This window comes from Eptatretus burgeri, chromosome 5 (assembly GCF_056783735.1).
Source record: "Eptatretus burgeri isolate ZD-2024b chromosome 5, Ebu_testis_v1, whole genome shotgun sequence".
NCBI lineage: Eukaryota > Metazoa > Chordata > Myxini > Myxiniformes > Myxinidae > Eptatretus > Eptatretus burgeri.
The window spans coordinates 74907605-74934367 of NC_140965.1; the positions used below are offsets into that span (position 1 = coordinate 74907605).

The 26763-nt window shown below is 43.0% G+C and overlaps 1 protein-coding gene and 1 long non-coding RNA gene across 3 annotated transcripts in view; one reads left to right on the forward strand and one right to left on the reverse strand.

The window, feature by feature from the left end:
• Nucleotides 1–516: 516 nt before the first annotated feature.
• Nucleotides 517–10727, reverse strand: LHX8 (LIM homeobox 8). Of its 2 annotated transcripts, none has more exons than XM_085882449.1 (9): nt 10580–10727; nt 8391–8474; nt 8016–8294; nt 6362–6483; nt 5485–5699; nt 5263–5366; nt 2311–2406; nt 1901–2111; nt 517–1432 (listed from the first exon to the last, which is right to left on the reverse strand). In XM_085882449.1, exons 1-9 carry the CDS (start codon nt 10631–10633, stop codon nt 1368–1370), a joined length of 1230 nt encoding a protein of 409 aa, XP_085738575.1. In that variant the 5' UTR covers nt 10634–10727; the 3' UTR covers nt 517–1367. The 2 variants fall into 2 exon arrangements, with proteins under 2 accessions (XP_085738575.1, XP_085738574.1); XM_085882448.1 differs by lacking the exon at nt 10580–10727 and adding an exon at nt 8892–9792.
• Nucleotides 10728–10789: 62 nt separating this feature from the next.
• The window catches only part of LOC147026714 (uncharacterized), a 249657-nt gene continuing 233683 nt past the window's right edge, over nt 10790–26763 (forward strand). Inside the window, exons 1-3 of the long non-coding RNA XR_015058486.1 lie at nt 10790–10941; nt 17095–17292; nt 19776–19849. This is a non-coding gene — a long non-coding RNA (uncharacterized LOC147026714). The remainder of the gene's footprint in view (nt 10942–17094; nt 17293–19775; nt 19850–26763) is intronic.

Sequence of the window (26763 nt, forward strand, 5' to 3'; positions counted from 1 at the left end):
CAAATAATTTGCCCAATACCTTTATGTCCAATAATGGTCTCTGAACAATTTCTTTTTTAAATCAACTTTTGTGCAGATGCAGACAAGCTCTCATGAGGATTTACGATTCCGCAGCAGTGCAAGACCGTATGAGCAAGAGTTGCCCATGGGACGGGTGCCCAGAACCCGTACAGCGAGCACCAACACTTCATGGCTTTGCTGAGAAAACAAACAAGCGGCACCATTGCCGTTATACTGGCGAGTTCAACAAACTACATTTTCCTGTAGAAAGTTAATCTTGAACTGTTTTTTTTTTTTTTTTTGTTCTTTTGCACGATACGCAATTCATGTTTCGGTGCAGGGAGGATGCTATTAAAGTTGCCGAAGATTATGGGCATTAATGTTATGCTCTTAGCAGGTGCAAGATCAAGATACATTTTAAAATGCAATTTCAGTTTTGAATAAGCTTTGAAATTTTAAAATTTATGCACGTCAGCCGTCGTGACAATATTCATGTTGCACGAGATGGATAGTAAATAGTTCTTCATGAATTTATTTCCTTGCATAAAGCAATAGTACAAGACGCCATTCTCAAAAAACGAACGAGTGGTGCACATACGCCTTCACAGCCACAAAGCATCCATGCTTCATCGATTTGGGCAACCTGACTATCCAACAAGATGATAATCAGAAAGAGATTTACTCACACTTTCTCAAACCAAAAAGCGTTCACTGGATGACATCACCCCTCTCTCTCTCAACAAAAAAAAAAAAAAAAAAAAAAAAAAAAAAAAAAAAAAAGTCCATCGCACAGAGACAAGCATGTCAAAAAAATTAAATAAGATAATAATTAAAAAAAACAAAACATGTAAATGTAACACATGCATATAGAGATTTGCATTTAGAGTCAGTTTGTGAGACTAAAATTTACAGAAACAAAACAAACAAAAAAAAAATGGTAAACATCCACAAAATAAACAAGTTCCTCTGCTGCAGACAATTCGACGGCAAAGTGAATTCAAAGTGCTAGAATCGACGAATAGTTAAATTACTGATGGACAATGTCATAGTTCAACACAGCTACTGTACAAAAAAAAATTACGTAAACGATTCATTTGGAGGTAAAGGATTGTCGGGACTAAGTCAAAACGCTCGCCTGTGAAGACGCCGTTCGAGTCCAAGTGAGACCAAGAAATTATTTCTGCCCCATCTTGATTGCCGTGGACTGTACGCGGTCCGCACCAGACAGCGTTAGCAATGGAAACTTGTTACGCATGTCCAGAAGAAACATCACTTTCTGCCAAATTTCCAGCACGTTGTCCATCGTGCAGTGCAGAACGTTTGTCCACAATTCGATCACCCTCGTTGCAGGTCAGATCAAGGATCGATCACAGATGTGTGAAGTGCAGGTGTTGGATGGTCCGATGTGGGGTAAGCATTGGTAGTGCGGAATCTACAAGATAAAATTAAGGTATCTATATACACTTCATCATAAACCAACAAAAATTAAACGGCAAAAACATTACTACAAAAATAGTTTGCATCCATTCAAGTGGTGTGGGGCTTTCGATCAGTCTTATCAGCAAAATTATTTGATCTTTTAACTGTTAAAGAGGATGCGCACATATTGCGTAGGCAAATTTTTATTGGGACTGATGCAAAATGAGAAAACTAAAGGAGGAGGAGAAAAGGTGAATAAAATCAGGCATTGATAAGGGGTAGTAAGCTAAGATTGGAGGGAACGGGACAAACATTTTACATGTGTGGACACACAACGAAACCTTTTAAGATTCATGTCACGCCGGGGAGGACACAGCACAACCGCCGTATGTGCGAACTTCATCGGCTACTCTTCCTACACCATTACTCAAATGACAGAATATACCCGCCAAAGATGTGCAAAATGAAGGCTGTGACGCACTTTCCATGTATGGATGGAGCAACCCCGGTGGCAGAGGCCCATCACGGGCCACGAAAGCAGAGTAGGAAAGTTCGACAGGCTGTGGGAGATGGGCTGCTCCGGCAGCACATGAAGGTAACCGGGCAGTAGCAGCAGGTCCCGATGAACTGGCGAGTACATGCGGCGGTGACACATGCTTTTTGTGGCGTGCACGGCAATTCTGGAACCACACCTGAGGACATATAGGGGAGGAGGAGGAAGAGGAGGAGCTGACAAGCCAAATCTGTACAATGCAGCTAGCCAGAAACAAAATTATTAATCCCAAAAGTTCTGAATAACAGTCAACCACAATTTTGATCGTCAAATTTATACAAATAAAGCCATTCATGATCTTTACTATACACTATGCAGAGACCAAGCAAGGCCTGTACCTGGATGACTCTCCTGCTAAGGCCTGTCATATCCGCAAGCTTCTGCAGTGTCTGAGCGTCCGGGTTATTGTCCTGTGCGAACTGCGCCTGCATCACCTTTCGGAGCAAAGGGCAGAGTTAGAATAATAGTAGAGATCGCTCGTATTTCCAGGAATGGAAGGAATTACTGATTGGACCATACCAAATGTGATACAAATGCACAGCAACACCCAAATTGAACATTGGTGATGGCCCATTTAGCCAATTTGTCCGAGTCCTTACCTTGGTGATGCAGGTTCAAACCCATATTTGTTATTGTTGATCAATTAGGATTTTAAGAACTTGTTTATGGTCAGTGAAAAATTGTCTAGTCCCCCAAATTACTTGTCCTTTTTGTACAGTACACCTCAATGAGCCTTATTGCATGACTAGAAACGACATAGCATATGCAAAACCCCAGAAATATGCTATCTCTCTCCCTCTCTATCCTTCAAAGATAGACAACCAACATGAGTGTGCAGCAAACACTACATGGAGAGATTTATTTTACAAACGTACTTTCATCGCCATCTTATATATTATTTCCGAGTTTGTGGTTTCGTGTCGCGCTCTCTTCGACTTTGTTCTGCGCTCGAGTAACGTGATATTCGGCTTACATTATCTCAAAGACCATATGAGGTGCATGGTACAAAAAAAAGTAAATAAAATGGTTCTGAAACAGTGAAATCGTATTCCACTTACTGCATTAAAGTAAAATTACTACTGATACTCTGCATCAGTTCCTTTCTCAAACACACCCACCCCAACATGTCGCGCAGAGCGCGGGTTATGCTAGTATTAATGACAGATCACTTTGAAAAGCCCACAGCAATAACCCAAATGCGATAGACCTAACCACAACTCGGAGAAATATGTGCATGTACATCGTCAAGTCTTAAAAATAGCATTCGTGTACACATCGGTCAGACCTATACACAGCTCTATTTGCGATTAGAAGCCTGGTCAGAGCACAAGTCAATATATGACACCACGGAGAAATCGTTTGAATCCTTGGAGGCTTATATACCACATAAACTGCTTCTTGCAAATTATATAATGGCCACTTCTACAACCAAGTACAGATTTACCAATCAGATGACAAGTCATTTGACTTTGCAGTCTCAGTGTCAAAAGTCTTACAAGTACTGCATTGTACAACCTCAAGTTATTGACCGACTCACTGTTACTGAACTCACTAGTCAGTTATAGCTTTGAACCTTGCCGAATGGCAGGTCTATAGCTTACATGTTGAGCCAAACAATGAATTCAGCAATGGCGAACATCTTTGGAATAGTCACACCTGTACACTTCAGATGTATTCATGAATATTCCTCGGTTTATACCTGAACGAGAAGGCAATAATATACACACGTTGCAATTAATCATGCTCTTGCCTGACAACCACAAATCGGACCGAGCCAGGCAATAAAATGGAATAATATGCATCAAGTTACACCACTTTCATACAGGACGCAACACGTGCCGTTTATCCAATTGCAACGTTTTTACAAAGCGTGTTCAACAAAGTTCTACAAACAAGATGATAGTCACACTCCAAGACACCAACTTAATTTTTTTTTTTATTTCCATCAATATACAAGCACAGATTAGGCAACACATTTTTCTTTTTCAAAAAAGAAAAAGAAAAAAAACAAACAAGGAAGAAACAATTAATTTGGGCCGTGCGGAGTCATGGCATTTTGTCCGTCCGTGAAATTTTTGTTCTGGGCCATATCTCACGAGTAAGTAATCGAGGCAGGTTGGCGAAACTTTGCGGACTGTAAATTGCATAGATGTGCTTTTTACCAGTTTAATGCGCAAGACCACCATCTATGTCTGTCTCATGAAGTCCAGGCCTTACTCAAGGCAGGTTGATGAAATTTAAGTGCTATTTACTATCCGCCTTATGTAGATGTGCCTTTCTGAGGATTTGTGTAGACTATTGTGCCGATATCTTCCACAAATTTAATGAGAGACCACAAGGCATCATGCCTCACCGGACAAGAAACATGCCCTACAGCCCATTTGCCCCTTTGCATTAAATTGGCAGGTTTTTTTTTTTTCAGCTACACAAACAGCCTCCACAACTGGTTGGGTTGTGTACCTTTTTGCATCAGGAATTGCCACAGTTTTCAACTGAGCGGCATCACACAAAGGTGCCATTTTGTTTGTTTAATTTTTGCATGCCTTGGACCATTTCGACCATACAAATCTGCAAGTTGGCATACAAGGTGGCTCACAAAATGACATTTACAGTTTAATGGGATAAAAACATAAATTTTTATAAAAAAACAGTGCCTTCATTGAAAATATTATTGTACCAAACAGTTTTTATTTTACAAAAAGATTATCTTGCACAAGCAGTGTTAATCTATAATAACCGCTTATAGCCAACCTTCACAGAAAACAATCATTCCTCGAATCACCCGGTAATGCTCAACGCCACCAGCAATAAAACTTCATCACTGGCTGTGACAATAACCAAGAATGCTCCACAAGCAAATAACCTGTTAAAAATTTGAGAAATTCGAGTCTGACCCTGGAATAAACTCAGAGGCCTTCGAGAGCATGTTAAGTATTTGCAGGTTAAGAAAGATTGCTCTCATGGAGAGACCATGTTAAAGAATCAATAGCTCTATAATGAAAGCTTGGCTGAAACACCAGGTGGGGTTTATCATAGCACAGGTGCAGGAATAAAATGTACAAAAAAAAGTTAAAGGGTGCAGACAATGATATGGAAAAAAAAAAATTAGGAGGTTCAAATAATATTTGTACCCACGATATCTCTAAAGTTTATTTTAAAAAAAACGCAGTATTTATCGGGTAGGAGATTTGGATGTGTATTTAATTTATTGCCATTTATAATTTATTACGCACGCATGCATGCAGTGATGCAAACCTACAATCTGCTGCGTTGAGCATGATCAGCCTTACTTGCAGCTGTTCCGCTGTGAAGCTAGTCCGAGCCCTCTTGGTCGGCTTGCTCTGGCCCACCTCATGTTCACTCGCTATGACGTCTTCTACAGCCACGCCATTAACTGCATCCATTAAAACAAGCAAAAGTAAGTGGATAAAAGATGCAATACACACACACACACAACGATTGCCATTCCTCTCAACATACGCTCACACACGTAACAAACTCCGAGCTCTCACCAGCATGTGCATTGCTCGTTTCAGGAGTTGTGCAGTAGTGACTTCGACACAACACCTTGCCATCCAAGAGGCCAAACTCTTCTCCCGTGGCCAGTTGTCGCTTGCAGGAGGTGCACGCGAAGCATGCCAAATGGTACACGTTACCGCTGGCTCGGCGCACCCAGTCACTCGGTTGGATGAGGCGGCCACAGCGAGCGCATTTGCGACCAAAACGCCTGTGCACGCACACCGTACTATATAGCATAGTCCAGCGCATGTCCTGGAGCAGCACAAAATGCACACAGCAAAAATGGCAAGAAGCACGGCGGCAAAAGTTGCAAAGTTAAGAGCAGACGTTGATACCGTATACAGTGACCAGTGGATTAATACTTTGAGGCTCAAGATTGAAATAAAGTTTATTGGTCGTTTCTGCATCACAGATTCGAAATTAAACATTGATCACTTGTAGAATGCAATTTTAATTTTTTTACTACACTTTCCCACCACCACACTCCAACTCCAAATCCAAATCACCAATCGCCAAAACTTCCAGCAGGGAAATACGCCATCCAGAGCAATGCACTGCTGTTAGCAAAAGAGCGCACCCGGAGGAAATCAAATGCCACAGGTTGAGCCAAAGCAAATTCCATGGGTCGAGCCAAAATTAATTAAATGCCAAAGGCCGAGACGTCACACATACAGTCTTTAGTTCCCAGACACGAAAACCCACAAATATATACAGTACGACCGAACTGGAAAGAAGAGAGATTTTCAAGATTCCACTATACTGCAAATGCGTGAAGATCATTTTAGAATTATAGGAACAAGGCCTTCCAAATAATACTGGACGTGGGACAACACCACACGTTAAGCGAGATGCATTTGACCACGCAAGTACCGCTGGTAGTCGAGCTTGCAGTACACCTCACGATCACGGTAGTAGCAGCTGTTATGTCTGCTCAATGGGCTCCGGCACATGCAACATGCCAGGCAGCGGACATGCCAGCTCAAGTCGTTCACCTTCGGGTGGACAGGTGTAGAGAAGACGAGGAAACGGTCAAAGTTCGACCCCCTCATTACAACAGCGCCATCGCAGAGTGGAAACGAGTCGTGATATTACGTCGTATGCACAGAAATCGCCTCCACGAAGACATTTTGGCACTTCAGATGGTATGGTAAATTTACGGTTTCACTTTGAGCAACTTTACTCGGTTTCACATTTAATAAGCAACAACAACAAAAAAAAGTAGTCGTAACAACATAGTTGATAACTATAGATAGACACAATAAATCTAATACATTTGCTCAAAACAATTACAATGAACGGTAAAAGGAGAATGTATGCACTATTATATACACATACCTCCTGGAATTACAATAATGCGGCAGGACAAAAATAAATAAATAAATAAAAAGAAACCCAAATGTCTATAGGGTATACAAGACGAAGACACATGGATTTGAATGACATTTACATTGTGGTTTTTCCCTGATCACAAATAAATAAAACCAAATTGCAACCTCAACGGTGCACTTAAATCATTGTATACAATAATATAGTGGGCAGGGAGAAATGCCGCAAACTAAATGAAAACCTTCCACAAACACAAAGGCCCCTCAGTGTCCGCGATAATCATTTTACAAGTCACCATGTTGTCGTTGGCGAAAGCAATCAGAACAATTTTGAAGCAACCGCAACGCTTTTCGATGATAATGTTTTGGTCGATTTTATTTTTGTTTTTTTTCTTTTATACGCTCGGGGAACAATTTGCGAGTAGGTATCAATAGGACACAGAGGATTTTGTTCATCAGTCAAAATACAGGGCGTTTCAAAAGGGGAATCGTAAGAAGATTTATTTTAAAATTGCTCAAATTGAAAGCCACCGACGTGCGTACACATCGGTTCTTTTTAACATGTAACAATGACAGATTTTGACACATTCTTTCCCAATTTCACTCTTTAGATCCTCAATAGGATGTGGCCTAAACCGATGATTCCAAAGATGTCCCCAAAGAAAAGAAAACAGTCAAGTGGCATTAAATCTGGACTACATGGGGGCAATTCTATTGGTCCACAACATCCTATCCACCTCAAAAGGAATAGTCTGAAATAATATGAATTTAAAAAAATTCCCACTATTCTGGACTTTTGAAACACCTCGTATATCATTTTATCCAAGACTCATGGAAAAAAAGCTTGCGCATACATCACGCAAGGGCAAACATTATAATCGACACGTGTACTTCATACCGTATGGTTATATGGAATTGGAACCTGGGTTCAGGAATGATAAATATTCAAGCCAACCAAAGCATGTAGGTTAACTTGAAAAAAAAAAAAAAAAAGAGAAGAGAATCCTTATAAATAATTTCCATAAGAATTAGAAAATTTCAACTACGGATTTACAGATGGATACATTATTATAGAAACTACATGCAGGCGTGATAACTATGCAAGTGCGAAGTCTAATCTGAGATTCAGGGCAACTACCCAGACACCGAAATGAGAAAACGCAGCTCACGTGCACAAGCGCCAACAATGAAAACCCCACCTTGAGCAAGAAGCGGTCCACGATCTCCAGGCCACAACGGGCACACAAGGGCTTGGAAGAGTTGCACGACACTTTGGATGAGGGTGCAGGAGGCTTCGGAGCAACAGGTGGCAGGGCAGGCGAGCCTACGGGCACGGCAAGGCATGGCTGTGGGGCGGGAAGTCCCGGGGAGCTCGCAGGAAGCGAAAGCGCAGAGGCGACGGAGGACGAGAGCGACGAGGCCACCGAGCGCGGCGATTGACCGGCTGCGTCGTCTCGCTCTCTGTTCTCGGAGCTTGCCTAATGGAGGGATGCAGTTTGATTGGGATGAGAGGACGCGTGGGTAGGTGTACGATCAGCACTTAAGGAACCATTTTGGAGGATCCTCCAACGTACCATTCCCCGCGTCGAGAGATTCTTTGGCTTCTCCGAAGGTCGATGCTCCGCTTGTTCTCCATATCGGATCTCCTCCGCCATACTCTGGTCAAATCAAACAAACTCTTATTTTCGTTGAGCAACATCTTCACTGAACCATACATAGGGGGCTGCAAAAGTAGGTATACAGTCATGAAAAACAAAACGTGCGCACAAAACGTATTTTATTGATTATACAAGCATATCAATCATAAACATATTAATAATAACCATACCAAATAATAAACATTAATCTAGTATTACATGAATCCTAGCACCAATGTTATAATACTGGTGTAATCCTTACTGTATATATACTTTTGCACGTACGCGCGCGCGCGCACACACGCACACGCACACGCACACGCACACGCGCACGCGCACGCACACGCACACGCACACGCACACGCACGCGTTATGGTATAAATGGCTTGATAAATCGCACTACAAGGAAGCTTGATGCCTTAAAAACCATTTACTCACCGTTCCAGTGGACCCAAAGCCTCTCGAGAGGAGCTTAGGGATGATTACACGAGTCGTATCGAATCGCAAAACGAATCCAATTTGATTCATTTGCTTTATGATTGGCGCAGTGCCCTCGATACGTTAGCCACACGTGGTGCAGTGCCCCTTCTGCAAATGAGGCACACCTGCGCTGCCCTGCGCTGCCACGCTCACATCGACTCGGGTTAACGACATCACTGATCACACCTGGCACGTGGATAACGGCGAAAGTCACCGGACCCGGCGGCGTTGAGTCGACGATGAACATTTTGTGGGTTTCTTTAAATTTTATTTTATTTTATACTTTTACACGAAGAATTGATGATTTGAAACCTCCTCCTCCTCCTTTAACCAGAGTCCGTCGTGTCGCGGATAAAAATATGGTGGAAAAGGTTGTCTTGTTTTCGGTTTCTGTTACCATGGAAACAAATGGTATTCTCCGACCTGTGAGAGCTTTCTTGTATCTGTGCCAAACACGGCGGAAAGATCGAATCATTTATTTATTTATTACACGGGGTGTAACAAGACATATGGGCCACGCCTGTGTACGAGCGATGCGCCGTGCGGGTAAGGTTTGCGCGGTACGGACGCACGGCACGATCCTCTGTAATGACGACGTGCGGCAAGGATAAGGAGAACGAAGAAGGTTTTGTTGTTTTGAAACGATCAAGTAGAGCGTTTTTAAACCCTGATCGAGACCCCGCACAGTCCCGTTGTTGAGTAACGGCACGTGATCTGTGCTGTGTTCGTGGGCATTCGCCGTGCACCGAACGGACGTGCGTTGATTTTGGGAGTGTGCGGTATGTCCGAGGAGCGGGACGTACCTGAGTGCGGTTATCCCCCCCCCCCTTGACGTACCTGAGTGCGGTTATCCCTCCCCGTGACGTACCTGAGTGCGGTTATCCCCCCTTGACATCCCTGAGTGCGGTTATCCCCCCCCCCTTGACGTACCTGAGTGCGGTTATCCCCCCCCCCCTTTGATGTACCTGAGTGCGGTTATCCCCCCTTTGATGTACCTGAGTGCGGTTATCCCCCTTGACGTACCTGAGTGCGGTTATCCCCCCTTGACGTACCTGAGTGCGGTTATCCCCCCGTGACGTACCTGAGTGCGGTTATCCCCCCGTGACGTACCTGAGTGCGGTTATCCCCCTTGACATCCCTGAGTGCGGTTATCCCCCCTTGACGTACCTGAGTGCGGTTATCCCCCCTTTGACGTACCTGAGTGCGGTTATCCCCCTTGACGTACTTGAGTGCGGTTATCCCCCTTGACGTACCTGAGTGCGGTTATCCCCCCTTGACGTACCTGAGTGCGGTTATCCCCCCTTGACGTACCTGAGTGCAGTTATCCCCCTTGACGTACCTGAGCGGTTATCCCCCTTGACGTACCTGAGCGGTTATCCTCCCCTTGACGTACCTGAGTGCGGTTATCCCCCCTTGACGTACCTGAGTGCGGTTATCCCCCCTTGACGTACCTGAGCGGTTATCCCCCCTTGACGTACCTGAGTGCGGTTATCCCCCCTTGACGTACCAGAGCGGTTATCCCCCTTGACGTACCTGAGTGCGGTTATCCCCCCTTGACGTACCAGAGCGGTTATCCCCCTTGACGTACCTGAGTGCGGTTATCCCCCCCTTGACGTACCAGAGCGGTTATCCCCCCCTTGACGTACCTGAGTCCGGTTATCCCCCCAGCAGGCCGCCAGCCCGTCGCTTTTCCAATACATTGTTCGCGGCTCGTCGGGACCTGCAGGACTTGGCGCGTCGCAGCGACCGCGCGTCTCCACGCACAGCGCGCTCTGCGGGCGGAATGGGTCGTGGAACACAAGGGGGTCTCTCGCTCCCTCCTCCCTCCGAGACTCGCCCGCCCACAACCCCTTGGCTCCTCTTCCCTTAACTCGCCGCACGTTACCTGATCTCGGAGGCGGTGAGAGACTGCGGGGGCCGCGACCCGCATCCTCGTACCTTCTGACCCAACCTTGCTGTGTCGGACCCGCGGGGCTTCGGCGGAACTCCGCGGACAGTTCGACATTTGGTACGGAGTCCCGCCCTGCACGCGGCTCGCTCTCTGTCTCTGTCTCTCTGTCTCTCACTCTCTGTCTCTCACTCTCACTCTATGTCTCTGTCTCTCACTCTATGTCTCTGTCTCTCACTCTATGTCTCTGTCTCTCACTCTCACTCTCTGTCTCTCACTCTCACTCTCTGTCTCTCACTCTCACTCTCTGTCTCTCACTCTCTGTCTCTCACTCTCTGTCTCTCACTCTCTGTCTCTCACTCTCTGTCTCTCACTCTCTGTCTCTCACTCTCTGTCTCTCACTCTCTGTCTCTCACTCTCTGTCTCTCACTCTCTGTCTCTCACTCTCTGTCTCTCACTCTCTGTCTCTCACTCTCTGTCTCTCACTCTCTGTCTCTCACTCTCTGTCTCTCACTCTCTGTCTCTCACTCTCTGTCTCTCACTCTCTGTCTCTCACTCTCTGTCTCTCACTCTCTGTCTCTCACTCTCTGTCTCTGTCTCTCACTCTCTGTCTCTCACTCTCACTCTCACTCTCTGTCTCTCACTCTCACTCTCACTCTCTGTCTCTCACTCTCACTCTCACTCTCTGTCTCTCACTCTCACTCTCTGTCTCTCACTCTCACTCTCTGTCTCTCACTCTCACTCTCTGTCTCTCACTCTCACTCTCTGTCTCTCACTCTCACTCTCACTCTCTGTCTCTCACTCTCACTCTCACTCTCTGTCTCTCACTCTCACTCTCGTCTCTCACTCTCACTCTCTGTCTCTCACTCTCACTCTCTGTCTCTCACTCTCACTCTCTGTCTCTCACTCTCACTCTCTGTCTCTCACTCTCACTCTCTGTCTCTCACTCTCACTCTCTGTCTCTCACTCTCACTCTCTGTCTCTCACTCTCACTCTCTGTCTCTCACTCTCACTCTCTGTCTCTCACTCTCACTCTCTGTCTCTCACTCTCACTCTCTGTCTCTCACTCTCACTCTCTGTCTCTCACTCTCACTCTCTGTCTCTCACTCTCACTCTCTGTCTCTCACTCTCACTCTCTGTCTCTCACTCTCACTCTCTGTCTCTCACTCTCACTCTCTGTCTCTCACTCTCACTCTCTGTCTCTCACTCTCACTCTCTGTCTCTCACTCTCACTCTCTGTCTCTCACTCTCACTCTCTGTCTCTCACTCTCACTCTCTGTCTCTCACTCTCACTCTCTGTCTCTCACTCTCTGTCTCTGTCTCTCACTCTCTGTCTCTCACTCTCACTCTCTGTCTCTCACTCTCACTCTCTGTCTCTCACTCTCACTCTCTGTCTCTCACTCTCACTCTCTGTCTCTCACTCTCACTCTCTGTCTCTCACTCTCTGTCTCTCTCACTCTCTGTCTCTCACTCTCTGTCTCTCACTCTCTGTCTCTCACTCTCACTCTCTGTCTCTCACTCTCACTCTCTGTCTCTCACTCTCACTCTCTGTCTCTCACTCTCACTCTCTGTCTCTCACTCTCACTCTCTGTCTCTCACTCTCACTCTCTGTCTCTCACTCTCACTCTCTGTCTCTCACTCTCACTCTCTGTCTCTCACTCTCACTCTCTGTCTCTCACTCTCACTCTCTGTCTCTCACTCTCACTCTCTGTCTCTCACTCTCACTCTCTGTCTCTCACTCTCACTCTCTGTCTCTCACTCTCACTCTCTGTCTCTCACTCTCACTCTCTGTCTCTCACTCTCACTCTCTGTCTCTCACTCTCACTCTCACTCTCTGTCTCTCACTCTCACTCTCTGTCTCTCACTCTCACTCTCTGTCTCTCACTCTCACTCTCTGTCTCTCACTCTCACTCTCTGTCTCTCACTCTCACTCTCTGTCTCTCACTCTCACTCTCTGTCTCTCACTCTCACTCTCTGTCTCTCACTCTCACTCTCACTCTCTGTCTCTCACTCTCACTCTCTGTCTCTCACTCTCACTCTCTGTCTCTCACTCTCACTCTCTGTCTCTCACTCTCACTCTCTGTCTCTCACTCTCTGTCTCTGTCTCTGTCTCTGTCTCTCTTTCTCTCTCTCTCGTCGTGGACTCAACAGGGTGAGCGGTTTAAATGGTCGCCTTGTGGTGTGATACTCCTCAAACGAAGACCCTTTATTTTGTATGAACAATACTGTACATACAGTGGAGGAACATCGAGACCGATCTGTGTTGTAATGTTTACATCGCCGGGAGGAGCTCGAGCTCACCAAATGTACTCGCTGTTGGGATGTGGACCGTGGTTAGTCCTTTTATGGTCAATGACGTAATTATAACCAAACGATTGTCTATCTATTATAAATGTCTACCTTATGATTACAGTAAATAACACCATTATCTGTACTTTGAGCACAAAATATATACACACACACACACACACACACACACACACACACACACACACACACACACACACACACACACACACACACACACACACACACACACACACACACACACACACACACACACACACACACACACACACACACACACACACTGTTATATCATATTGTCTATACTATAAGAGACGTGTGTGTGTGTCAAACGGATCTTCATCAAACTCTGAGGTCATTTCTGCCAAAACGAATTTTTTAGAAAAAAAAAGATTAATTTTTTTTGTTTGTTCGTTTTGGGGTTTTTTTTTGGCGTTGGGGGGGGGGGGGGTATTAAAAAAAATCGCTCTGTATGTAGCTGTGTGAAAGATGATATTAAATTATCCCGACCGCATTCCTTAGTGGTTGTAGGGAAGTGTTTTAAGCCCCCACAAAAATAAAAAAAATGGAGAAATTAAAAATAAAAACCAAATTTGATTTCCTCAAAATACCAACAGGATTATAGTAACGCCAGGTACCCCCACTAGTACATTATATAGTATAGTTCGACTGTATAAGAAAAATCGATGCGGTGTCAAGGAAAGTTTTCCGAAAATCTTCCCTTTATTACAACGAGCTGAAGTGCCCGTCTACGACGAGTCCCCGTCAGCACCATGAACATCCACCTTGAGCTCACGTAACCATGTTGTGTGATTTGATGCATCATTTAATGAGTTTGAAATTGAATTATTTTGTGCACACATATCTTTACAATTGAATTGTAGCTTAAGTTTCCCCAAAAAAGTAATGCACAGTCGACGGTACTCATTTTAATTTCTGAAAAATGGATTCCGTAGCTCCATTTTAGTGTGTGATGGTTGGTGATACGGACGAGGTGATGGTTTCTATATCTAGCAATCTATGTACGTATGTTGTGTTGGGTTTTTAAAAGCTCCTGCAACATTATAAGTTGCTCACAACTTGGACCTCTTGTAGATATTTAACCCCGATATTGTAAAAAGAGTGAAATAAGATTTTCGCTAACATTTCTCCTGACCTTTATAAGTGATATGTTTATTATCCGGGGTGGTTGTGGTGTTTATGGGTGAATTGCTGTACGATATATTGGCAAGGTGGTGTTTCCAAAGCATATATTGAAATGATAGCTATATATATATATATATATATATATATATATATATATATATATATATATATATATATATATATATATATATATATATAATATAGTGAAAGTTTGTATTGTTGGATTATATTGGAGTGAGGTGGAGGATGATGATGATTGTACCATATCTTCTTTCTTCTTTAAAGGCCCCAATTATTCCCAACACCTTGTGGTAACACTTCTGGCTCAAGTCTTTCAAGAACCAGCTGGACAGGTCTGATGTTCAACTGGAAGGAATTTCATTTTGTGCACACTCCTGGCGGTAACTCGCTTTCTTGCTCTTGGAGAGAGACGTGGCAGGATCTTTAATCTCCACCAAATGGCCAGTTGATGGGACGCACCGTTTAACATCCATCCGAGAGACGGCGCACATGCCTCACCCTCCCTGTTAGGAACACCGGGACTCCAGTTTCTAGCTGTGTCGGGATTCAAACCCAGGCTAGAGAGCTTCGAGGTGATTGTGTGTACCTCTAGGCTATCCTGCCAGCCCTGTTGATTTTTTATGAATGTGTTTAATGTTTCCACCCCCAGTTAGTACAGTTTTAATGTTTACGGATTATGAGTGAGGTTGAATTATTATGGAGATATTGATCAGCGAAAGGTTGTTTTAAAATAAAATCCCAACCAAACTTTTATTGTATCTTATATTTATTAGAAACGAATGCAATACTCGGTATATGTCTCATTATATTGTATGGGAATGGTGGAGATGTGTGTCGACAACGGATAAATGGTGGAATATCGCTTCACGTTCAGATTATTGACGATGAAAATTATAATCATAATATTAGATGCATCACAATACAGAACTTCCACGGCTACAGGTCAGCAATAACATGCTCGTCTCTGAGCTGTCTATCTTTTGGCTGAAGGGGCATGAATCTGACTAAAACCGACATTGATTAAGCCGACTGTCCTACCCATAGTATATACTTTCCGAAAGGTAAGTTACTAAGCGGGTTCCCTGGCTGATTGGACTCCCTGGTGCACAGCAGTCTTTGTAGCCCCTCCATGAGTGTTGCAAAAGGGAGAATGAAATTAAAATACCTAGAAAACGACGTCGGCATGGAATGTTTTGAGAAATAGTAATCTAGAGGGGTCTGCAAGACTGGAATTTGGAATTGGTAATAAAATTATTTGTTGCTTTGGTGAAGCGTCATCATTCGTTATGTCTACCCAGCATGCTGTACTCACTAAAGAGCAATGTTGAAGTCTCGTATTTGAGTGCAAATGTCTGGGGAAACTATCATTTAAAGTAATCGGTCTTTGGAGAAATAGCAGCAAAGAGAGTTGGTATTGCTCAACTGAGTAGTCGGATCGTGAAAATAACACAATAAAGTTTTCTGACTGCTTTTGTGCATATACTTTGGGCTTTGGTTAGTGATGGTGACGAACTTATGAACAGGACAATGCTAAATCTGGTCTGGTTCATGGCACCTGGAGGACAGGCAGCAAAATGCGGTTCCGTGGTAGTTTTGAGGTAAACGTAACTGATTGTACTACTCTGTTGGCAGAAAGTAAAGAGGACTTAAACATTAAACAGTCTATTGAGGTGGCTTGGTGTCAAAAATTGACAGAATTGTTACACGACTGACAAAAGTGCCATTTTTAAATAATTCCCCATTGGAATTTAAAAAAAAAAATTCTTTCAATCTTTTTTTTCATGATTGACAAAATTGATAAACGACTGACAAAAGTGCCTTTTTATGATTGCCCATGGGTATTTAAGCAGGTTTCGGAAGAGGAAGAGATACTATAAATGAAATCGCAAAATTGAGGGTGATCGTGGAAAAAGCAAAGGGTGTCAAAAGAAGTTGTATCTCTGTTTTATAGATTACAGCAAAGCTTTCAATTACGTTGATCATTAATTGATGTGGATTATGTTGACAGAAATGGGGATGTCAGAGCACCTAATATGTCTGATAAGCCTGTACACTAAACAAGAAGCTCCGTCTTCAACCGTCTCCTCTGCGGCTTTGCCCCTCCCCCCTGCTCTGTCTGAGATATGTCCCCATCCCATATTTCCACAGGGCACTAAAGGTCTGCCAGCAAACCCCCCTTCTACCAAAATCAAGAGTCACTACTCACCTTCACTCATTCGTTCCTCTCTTTTCCCACCTTTGGAATAGACTCCCACACTCACTTCAACCCTACTCTTCCCTCCAGGTCTACAAAACATCTGTTCATCACCACCTCTTATCTTCCCCCATCCAAAACCATGATCTTTTCTACCCCCATTAATCCACCCCAAACCCACCTCCATCAAATTCCCTGCTTTTGTTCCTGAAAGTCCCTGTAGTGACCATCTTGTATAATCTGTGTGCCCTGCCCCCATCCCTCTCCCTTTCAGAGATCGCCTTATGTCTCTGTTCCCCACTGTTTTTTTTTCCTTCCCTCTCCTGCTCCTTTTGTTGTACGTTCTGTGTGTTAGCTCTCATATGAACTTCAACATTGTATAAAAAACAAACAAACCGAAAAAACAGAGTCTGGAGATAATGGTTTATAATTGGAAAAAGGATTAAACAGGGGTGCACTCTCTTCTCTTACTTGTTCAATCTGTAAAGTGAGTAAGTACATCATAAGGAAATCAAAATTGGATGACATAGATAGAGGCTGGTATCAGGATTGGAGGAAGAGGCATCAACACGTAAGGTATGCTGATTGTACTACTCTGTTGGCAGAAAGTAAAGAGGACTTCGTCTGGAGACGAACTCCCGTCCGGGCACGTCCGGAGCTGAACTCTCATCCGGAGACTAACTCCTGTCCAGAAACGAACTCCCATCTGGACACGTCCGGAGACAAACCCCGCCTGGACATAACCACCATCCAGATATAACAACCGTCTGGATACGGCAAAAGACAAGACGAGAAGATGAGAGGTGGGGGGGGGGGTAGTGGAGTTGTCAGAGAGAATATGTTATGCTTTATGAACAACACACGCACACTCACACGCACACGATTTGTCGATATCGGCAATTTTTCGGGAATCGGTAGGTTGGATTAAGTGTGATTACCGACTACAGTATGTGCTCTAACCAACCCAGAAACCTTGAGAAGCTTTCACCGAAAACAACAGTGCATTTATGCAGACGTTTCAGAGAGATGTACACAAACATTAATCTTGATCAACAGCTGCGTGTGACAGGTGGAAAAATTATTTGGCTCGGTAATTTAGAAAATACGTTGATACTGAAAACGGATCGGAAATCAGGTGTTATCAAATATATTTTGCTTTGAAACTTACAAAGAGAAACATATAACCTTTTGCAAAGCAAATCCAATAATCAGATGCTTTAGAAACAGGTGTGAGGCCAAAAGAAAACCTGGTCGAACCTCCATAAGATATGGGATGAAACTTTGCCACCACGGCACCCGTAACTGGCATGGCATGTCCACACACCCGTGGAGAGTCCATGCAGATCCACATCAAGCCAGAAGTACCACATCCGTGTCTGCTGTAAATGTACCTCTACCTTTGAGTAACTATCGACTGCGCATCCTGATCGGGACACGAACTATACCACTATCAACTAACATCAACTGTACTGCACAGCTCTATAAGTGGCTTCAGTACTCAATCAAGCACTCCAATGGAATGCCTGGCTTGGCAAGCGATTACCAATTGCCGTCGATAAAACTATGCACCTGGAAACGCCCAAGCAATATCCGATTTAGACAAATCAACACTTTTTTTAGGAGTCCGAACTGCTGATACTTTCAAATCTGGAGTTTACATTTTGTATTTCTGCTTAGTTTAAGAGAATCTCTCGGTTATTCATTTGCGCCAATGAAATAATATACGCAAATGAAAAAATACTGCAATATACCCAGCGATTCATAGCTCTGATAAGGAACAGGCATTCGATAATATGAGTGAGGAAAGTGAAAAAGCACACTCTATTGTTAAAAAAAGGTTGCGGCCTGTTCCAAGTCAAAGCATGGTTGAGCAGGCTAAAAAACATGGCGGCTTCAGACCCCAGCAAGGTTACCCAGGAAATGCCTTAAGACCCCAGACAATGAGGTGGCCGAGGATTGTGAAGGATATAATTAAATAATGCCGTTAACTGTCTCCAAAAGGGGTGTTTTAATCCACCTAAACACCCAATTTTCACTCTTTCACTTCGTTGGAGTGTTTTTTTTAGTATGCATGCAAAGTTTCAGGCTGCTCGGTTTTATGGTTTTGGAGTTATGGAGGAGACACACGCTGACGCTCACGCGCACGCACGCACGCACACACACACACACACACACACACACACACACACACACACACACACACACACACACACACACACACACACACACACACACACACACACACACACACACACACATACACACACACACACACATTCCCTTTTATTATTGTAGAATACTAAAGTGTCGCGAAAAAAACCGCACATTCACAGTTTATAAAATGTGACCTGCTTCGACATTTGTGGCCCTGTACTTCTTGTATTCATTTAATATATATATATTTTTTGTGGGCGTATTCTCGGTTTATTTATTTATTTATTTATTTTCACGGTTTTTCGCGGGTTCTTCACAGAATTTTTTTATTTTCCCTCGTCAATCACTAACTTCCGGGAACCTATCCCCCCCTTTTTAAATTGTCACAATGCTCTGCTATTCGCAGCATTTTCTGGGAACGTATCTCCCATCAATAGCGGGGTCCAACAGTACTCCCATTCCAATAGTACGTAATCAAAAGACGTACTTACTTACCATGTACCATTATCATTATTATCATTGTCAACATAACATTTTGTACCATTGTCGTTTTTGTGATGTATCATTATCATTTAAGTGGTATGTAATTAATAGACATACTCGTGGTCTGTGCGAACAAACAAAGGCATACAAACAAGAAAGATGTCGTGCAGAGCATAATGCTTGCAAAATCCAAATAAACAGAAGTTGCCATGGAAACAGGAATTTGGCAATTTCTAAAATTTGATCCATCAGGTGTTTTACATGCTTGATTGTTATGCACAACAAATTTGGCCGATACAGTTTTCCAAATGTGGCCTAATAGGTATTTAGCATGTTTCAGTTGGCCTTGACCTTTTACCATTAATTTTGACCAGATTTTACCCACACATACTGCACATACAAATTGGCTATGTAAGTTTCAATTTGATATAACTAAAAATAACTGAGGTATGGTAAAAAAAAAAAAAAATTCACAAAAAGTCTCATTTGATTATAATGGGATGAAATTGTTGTCATGGAAATCGTTGACATGCCAAAACGGCTAAATTCATAGTTCTGATTTTGGACGAAAATTGATGATTTTACGTGACCTTGATCATTGACCCTTTGAGCTTTTGAGATTTTGACCTCAAAAACAATATGCTTCTAGGTTTTGATTGGTGAATCAATTCAGTGACCCAATATGCAGTTTCTGTTCAACCTACCAGAGTCCCCATCCTCCGGGTGAGTGGAGATTGCGCATTATTATTGAAAAAAGTATATTCAGTGAGTTTCAATGTCTCTGTAGATGTTTGTGTGGTGTGCATCTGAAGGAGTCGAATGGGTCTAAGTGATCTCAAGGGTCTGTTGGGGTTTATAATGAACTATAAGGGTCTTAAGAGGTCTAAACATCTGAAGGGTATTTTCCAATAGTCGTTAGCATCTAAGGGGTCTAATATGTCTTTTGGTCAAGTGGTGTAAATGATCTAAAGGGTGTAAATGCATTCAGGAGTCTAAGGGGTCTAAAAAGGTCAAAAGAGGTCTAAAGTGTCCAGGTGGGTCTAAAATATAAAGGGATCTAAGCGGTCGAAGAGGGTCTTAAAAGTTCCAAAGGGTTTCAAAAGGTCTAAAAGGTCGAAGAGATCTAAATGTCTAAACGATATGTTCCAACAATTGTTCCAGGTCGAAAGGGTGTAAGGAGTCTGAAGGGGTCTAAAGTGTCCAAAGAGGGTCTAATGGCTCCAAGTCTAATGGTCAAGGGGTGCAAGTGGTGTAAAGGTCTTCAGGAGTATAAGGGGTCTTGGTGGTTGCAAAGGTCTAAAAATGTCAAAGGGTTCTAAAGGTATACGTAAATGTCTAAAACGTACGTACTGATGGTCCATAATTAATAGACATAGTCAAGGTCCAATAATAAGGAATTATTGGATGTATTCACGGTCCAACTCGCGTTCAAACAATGTGTAATTAATAGACATTGATCGACCAAGGCTTCACCTCGCCGAATGTTCACCATCCACCCATGTTTTTCAACACCACCAATTATAAATGAACAGGAAACAAACATATGTACATGTGGGAAAATTACGGTGGGTAATTACGGTATCAGCCAGTGGGTCACCCAGATAGCTGAGAGTGGTATGGTTCACCAGAGGAACTGGGTCTGATTCCTTGGTCTGTACATGTATTTTTCCTATGTACACATGTGTTTGTTTCCTGTGTGTGTGTGTATATATATATATATATATATATATATATATATATATATATATATATATATATATATATATATATATATATATATATATACCAGCAGGGTACCCGTCGAAAATGGGTAATGTCATTGAAATGGATGCTCATTTTAAACCCCTGAATTTCATGAAAGATAAACATCAGTTCACTACAAAAATTACATTAAGCCCCCTTCCAGGTAGTAAAGTAAATACCTGCCAATTGTCCAGAGGCTACGATGTGATTTGGCGCTGCAAATTGGCACCAAAATTTGGCGTTTCCGGCTTATTGTATAGATATATGTGTGTTTGTATATATATATATATATATATATATATATATATATATATATATATATATATATATATATATATATATATATATATATATATATATATATATATATATATATATATATATATATATATAAATAAATATATATATATATATAAATAAATATATATATATATATAAATATATATATATATATATATATATATATATATATATATATATATATATATATATATATATATATACAGTAGACTAGGCATAAGTCGGCAGCATGTAACTCGTCACTTCGCCTAAGTCGGCAGCGTCAAAAAGTCCCGAATTTATCTAATGTGAAATCCCTTTCAATAAATGGTCATCCCTCTGTAAGTCGTCATCTCTAAGTCGTCACTTCGTCTAAGTCGTCAGATGTTGTCCGTTCCCGCATAATGGAAACTCAAGTAAATTACCACTCCTAACTCGTCACATGGAACTGCTGCCTCGTGAGAAGCCCGATTTCATGGAATCGTGATGCTCGCTCATTGGTTTACACCGTCAGTGATAGGCTATTTATAACTGCGTACACACGTTGATCGCACTGCAGGCAGGACAATGGCGACTAAGCGTAAGCTTACAACTAAAACCTACCAAGAAAAATACGACATTATCCAGTTTTGCGAGGCAAACCCACTGATGAAGAAAACAGCCATAGCTGAGAAGTTGGACATCAAACGGCAGACATTGAACGATATCTTGAAGAATAAGGGCAAGATATTTGGACAAGTGGAGAAGATCGCGAGGCCGGTGGTAAGTGTGAAACGCGTGAAATGTGTGTCCTTTGAAGATGTCTGATGCGCTCATCATCTGGTTTCGGCAAATGTCGGCTCAGCCAAATATTCGGTTGGACGGTGAAATGTTGCTGCTGAAGGCACGTCAATTCGCTGCGGACCTCGGGCATGATGATGCCGAGACCTTGCCGATGCACTGGATAGACAGATTCAAAGTGAGGTGGGGAATCGGTAAGGTCAAGATGTGCGGCGAATCAGGCATCGTGGATTCGCCGATACTGTCTGGATGTGATGCGCCGATACTGTCTTTTGGTGGAGGATTGCCCAGACAACATCATGGAATACAATGACCGGTTTGAGTCCTTTCTCATGCACCAGATGCCCAAGAGTTTGAGGCAGTCAAACATAACGGATTACTTCGCGAAGGAGTAAAGGATCAATCGAGCTTCATGTTGAAGTCCGATCATGGTTTTATATTGGCTTGTTTTGTACATTACCGCACTCACTTACACATCGGCATTGAGTGGTAATCATCACCACGCTGACTGTGTGTCATGTAATTTGTCACCATACCATCACCGATGGTATATGAGTTGTCTTACAGTTGTTCATTATCTTTACTTTTGATAAACTTATTCATGAATTCCACTTTGCTTGATCACTTGCCAACTCACCAATGAACCCCCACCTATGCCCCGAGGATTGTGTTTTCCTTTTGGTACAATAGCCGGCTCTCACACATGTGTCCAGGCCACGCGCGACTTCATCCTTCACCCCACAGTCATCATGAATGTTCGCATATGCGCAAGTCGTCACATTTCTAAGTCGTCACTTTTTTCTCGGTCCCGATGATGACGACTTACGCCAAGTCTACTGTATATATGTATGTATATATGTATATATATATATATGATTTATGTGAACTTGACCTTTGACTTTTTAACCTATTAACCTCAAAACAATGGGCTGCCAACTTATCATTAGCTCTACTAGTTGGTTGTGTTTCGTGAGGTTCGGAGTAAAAATGTGACTGGCAGGCGATTGACAGACAGTCATACAGACAAACAAACAGACATACAGAATAACAGATCAGACCAACCAATCGACTTGCGAATCTTCAATTTCACAAAATCAAACATACTCTGGGAACGAATATACTTGTGAATCTTTAATTTCACAAGAACAAACAAATGGACCTGAAAGGCAATACCCTTTCCTCTGGTTTGGGTAACAAACAAATCTGTGCTTGAAGAAATTGGACCACAATGTACATTATAAACGCTGAGGCCAAAACAGAAATTTTCATACTTTGTACACATCGTGCGTGCAGAACAATAATGTCTGGATAATTCAACAATGCTGGGTATGACTAAGGGAGGAAGAAGTTGAAAAAGAAGAGGCAGGCCTTATATGTGTTGGATGGATGGGGTAAATGCTGCAACCAAGCTGTCTCTGCCAGAGCTTTTGGAAGCAGTGCAGGATGGGATGTTTGGAAAAATCTGCAGATCATGAATATCACCAGAAGTCGGCCACAACTTTATGGAGCTCGATAACTGGAGATATTCAGTACTGTGCAAAAGTGTGGGTTATTTTCACTTTGTGGCACTATTCCACATTAAACATCTGTGGGAAGTTAGAAGTGTGGAATATACAGGTAGTGCAAAAAAAAAAAATGGAAACACCAATGTGAAGTCACTTAATAAGGCATTGGGCCACCACATACAGCCTGTATGCACCATGGCATGGAGTCCACCAGCGTCTGGAATTCTGTACCAAACGTGCACTTGTCTATTTGTTGAGAACATGGTGAAGGATGATTCATCTATCTGACCATATCATATTTCTCCACTGCTTGGTAGTCCATTGCCCATGCTATTTTCACCACGAGACTCACAAATGTGAATTGCCAGGTGTGATGAGTGGTTTGTGCAATGCAACTTGACTGTTATCCTGCTCTGTGGAGTTCTTGGCAGACCGTTTTTGATGAAACTGGCTGCTCGCGTCCTAGGTTGTAATGTACAGTGAATTGATCTGCAGTTTCTCGCCTGCTTTGCGTTGCACTTCAAAGTGATGCACAGATATCACAATCCTGGAGTATGTGCTTCTGCCCACTGTTGCCTTTTTCTGATGATGTCTTTTCCTCAGAATTCCGTGCCGGCATCACCTAAGACACCGTTGCTCATGAAACATCAGCAAATTGAGCTGTCCGTCACTGAAGCTCCTGCCAAATGCGCTCCAACAATCACCCCTCTTTCACAGTCACTGATGTCTCCTCTTGCATCCATGTTAGCCATAATTATTGGCAATCAGGCCTTGCAGCATTTTTATACATGACCCTAAGCATGCTGGAATGATATTTGCTGAATTAATACCTGAGCCACACCTGTGTGGAAGTCATTGCTTTGAATATACTTGTTGTCCCTCATTTACCCAGGGGTTTCCTTTTTTTTTGTCCACTACCTGTAGGGAGATAACAATTCAAATTTCCGTGAAAGTCTATTGAATATAACAGTTACCTTTAAGTCCAGCATATAAAACATATCGGAATTGAAAACGTTTTATTTTTTCTCTTCCGATTATATTATCATGTGTTGGTTAGTAATATCCATTTACCATAAAGAAAATATGCAGGAAATAATTTGTGGAGTTTTGTATAATAAATCCTTCCTATAATTCATGGATCGGTGTTTGTTTGTCATGCTACTCCTACAGTTCTGGACCAATTACATCCAGACCTGTGACACAGGATCAGCTTGACCCCAATTAATGTACAGGGGTATTTTTTTTTTAATCTTTGCAGGTGGTTTTGGGGTGGGTGAGAAGGGGTGGGGGGGGGAACACATTCTTCACGTAAATGTGTATTGTGTCGCACCGCCTCCAGGTAGGTGAGGGTATTACAAATCTCCACCATTTACAGTACACTATTACTGTCCCCATGTTGTTCAGTGTAGTGAGGTGTTTTAAATTGTAAGCAGCGAGTATGTTGTTGCTTCATGCACGTAACCTGGGTTATTATTATTATTATTATTATTATTGTTAATATTATTTTGCCTACACAGAGCTGCCAGTTGCCTATACACCACCCAAATAAAGGTTTTCATCAGAAGAACATGTTGCATGCTTGGAACAAGATCGCCTGTAGGGTGGGTACTCTGCCAGTAGTAATAAATTATTGAAGTCATCAACACAGTTTTGTCAAGAACAAAAAATGTGTGCAGTTTTGGTCACCACAATTTAGGAAGGACATAGATGCCACAGAGAAGATTCAGCGCAGGGCAACTAGATTGATTCTGGGTCTAGCTAGACTTAGTTATGAGGAGCGGCTGAAGGAGACAGGGCTTTGGATAAATTCACTATAAAGGAGGCGGATTCGAGGAGCTATGATATAGATGTTTAAGATAATGAAAGGCATAGTTAAAATAAGTGCAGATGAATTATTCAATAGAGTAGACGATAATAGGACCAGGGGCCATAGCCTGAGAGTAAAGAAGAGGAGAGCTAAGACGGAAGGAAGGTGGGAGAATTTTATTCAAAGAGTAGTTGATGCACGGAATGGTCTCCCTGGAAAGGTAGTGGCAGCATAAACAGTAGATAGGTACCTGGAAGTTATGTAGATAGAGGAGTATAGGGACGTTGGCAGGACTTTTAGGTACACTACATGTCCAAAAGTATGCGGACACCTTCTAATTGGTGGATTTGGCAATTTCAGCCACAACCATTGCTGATAGGTGTTTCAAATCAAGCACACAGCTGTGCAATCTCCATAGATGAATATTGGCAGCAGAATGGGCCATACTGAAGAGCTCAGTGACGTTTAATGTGGCACCGTCATAGGATGCCGCCTTTCCAACAAGTCAGTTCATCAAATTTCTGCCCTGCTCGAGCTGGCCCGGTCAACTGTAACTGCTGCTATTGTGAAGTGGAAACGTCTAGGAGCAACAACAGCTCAGCCGTGAAGTGGTAGGCCACACAAGCTCACAGAATGGGACCGCCAAACGCTGAATCATGTAGCGTGGAAAAATAGTCTGTCATCGGTTACAACACTCACTACCGAGTTTCAAACTGACTCTGGAAGCAACATCAGCCCAAGCACTGTTCATTGAGAGCTTCATGAAATGGGTTTCCATGGCCAAGCAGCCACACACAAGCCTAAGATCACCATGTGCAATGCCAAGCATCGGCTGAAGTGGTGTAAAGCTCACCACCATTGGACTCTGGAGCGGTGGAAACTCATTCTCTGGAGGGATGAATCACGCTTCACCATCTGGCAGTCCGACAGACTAATCTGGGTTTGGTGGATGCCAGGAGAACGTCACCTGCCCGAATGCATAGTGCCAACTGTAAAGTTTGGTGGAGGAGGAATAATGGTCTGGGGCTGTTTTACATGGTTCAGGCAATGCCCCTTATTTCCAGTGAAGGGAAATCTTAAAGCCAAGCATACAATGACATTCCAGACAATTCTATGCTTCCAACTTTGTGGCAACAGTTTGGGGAAGGCCCTTTCCTGTTTCAGCATGACAATGCCCCCCATGCACAAAGCGAGGTCCATACAGGAATGGTTTGTCGAGATCGGTGTGGAAGAACTTGACTGGCCTGGATAGAGCCAGCCCTGACCTCAACCCCATTGGACACTTTTGGGATGAATTGGAATGGGGACTGCGAGCCAGACCTTATCGCCCAACGTCAGTGCCCGATCTCATTCATGCTCTTGTGGCTGAATGGAAGCAAATCCCCACAGAAATGTTCCAACATCTAGTGGAAAGCCTTCCCAGAAGAGTGGAGGCTGCTATAGCAGCAAAGGGAGGACAAACTCCATATTAATGCCAATGATTTTCGAATGAGATGTTGGACGAGCAGGTGTCCACAAACTTT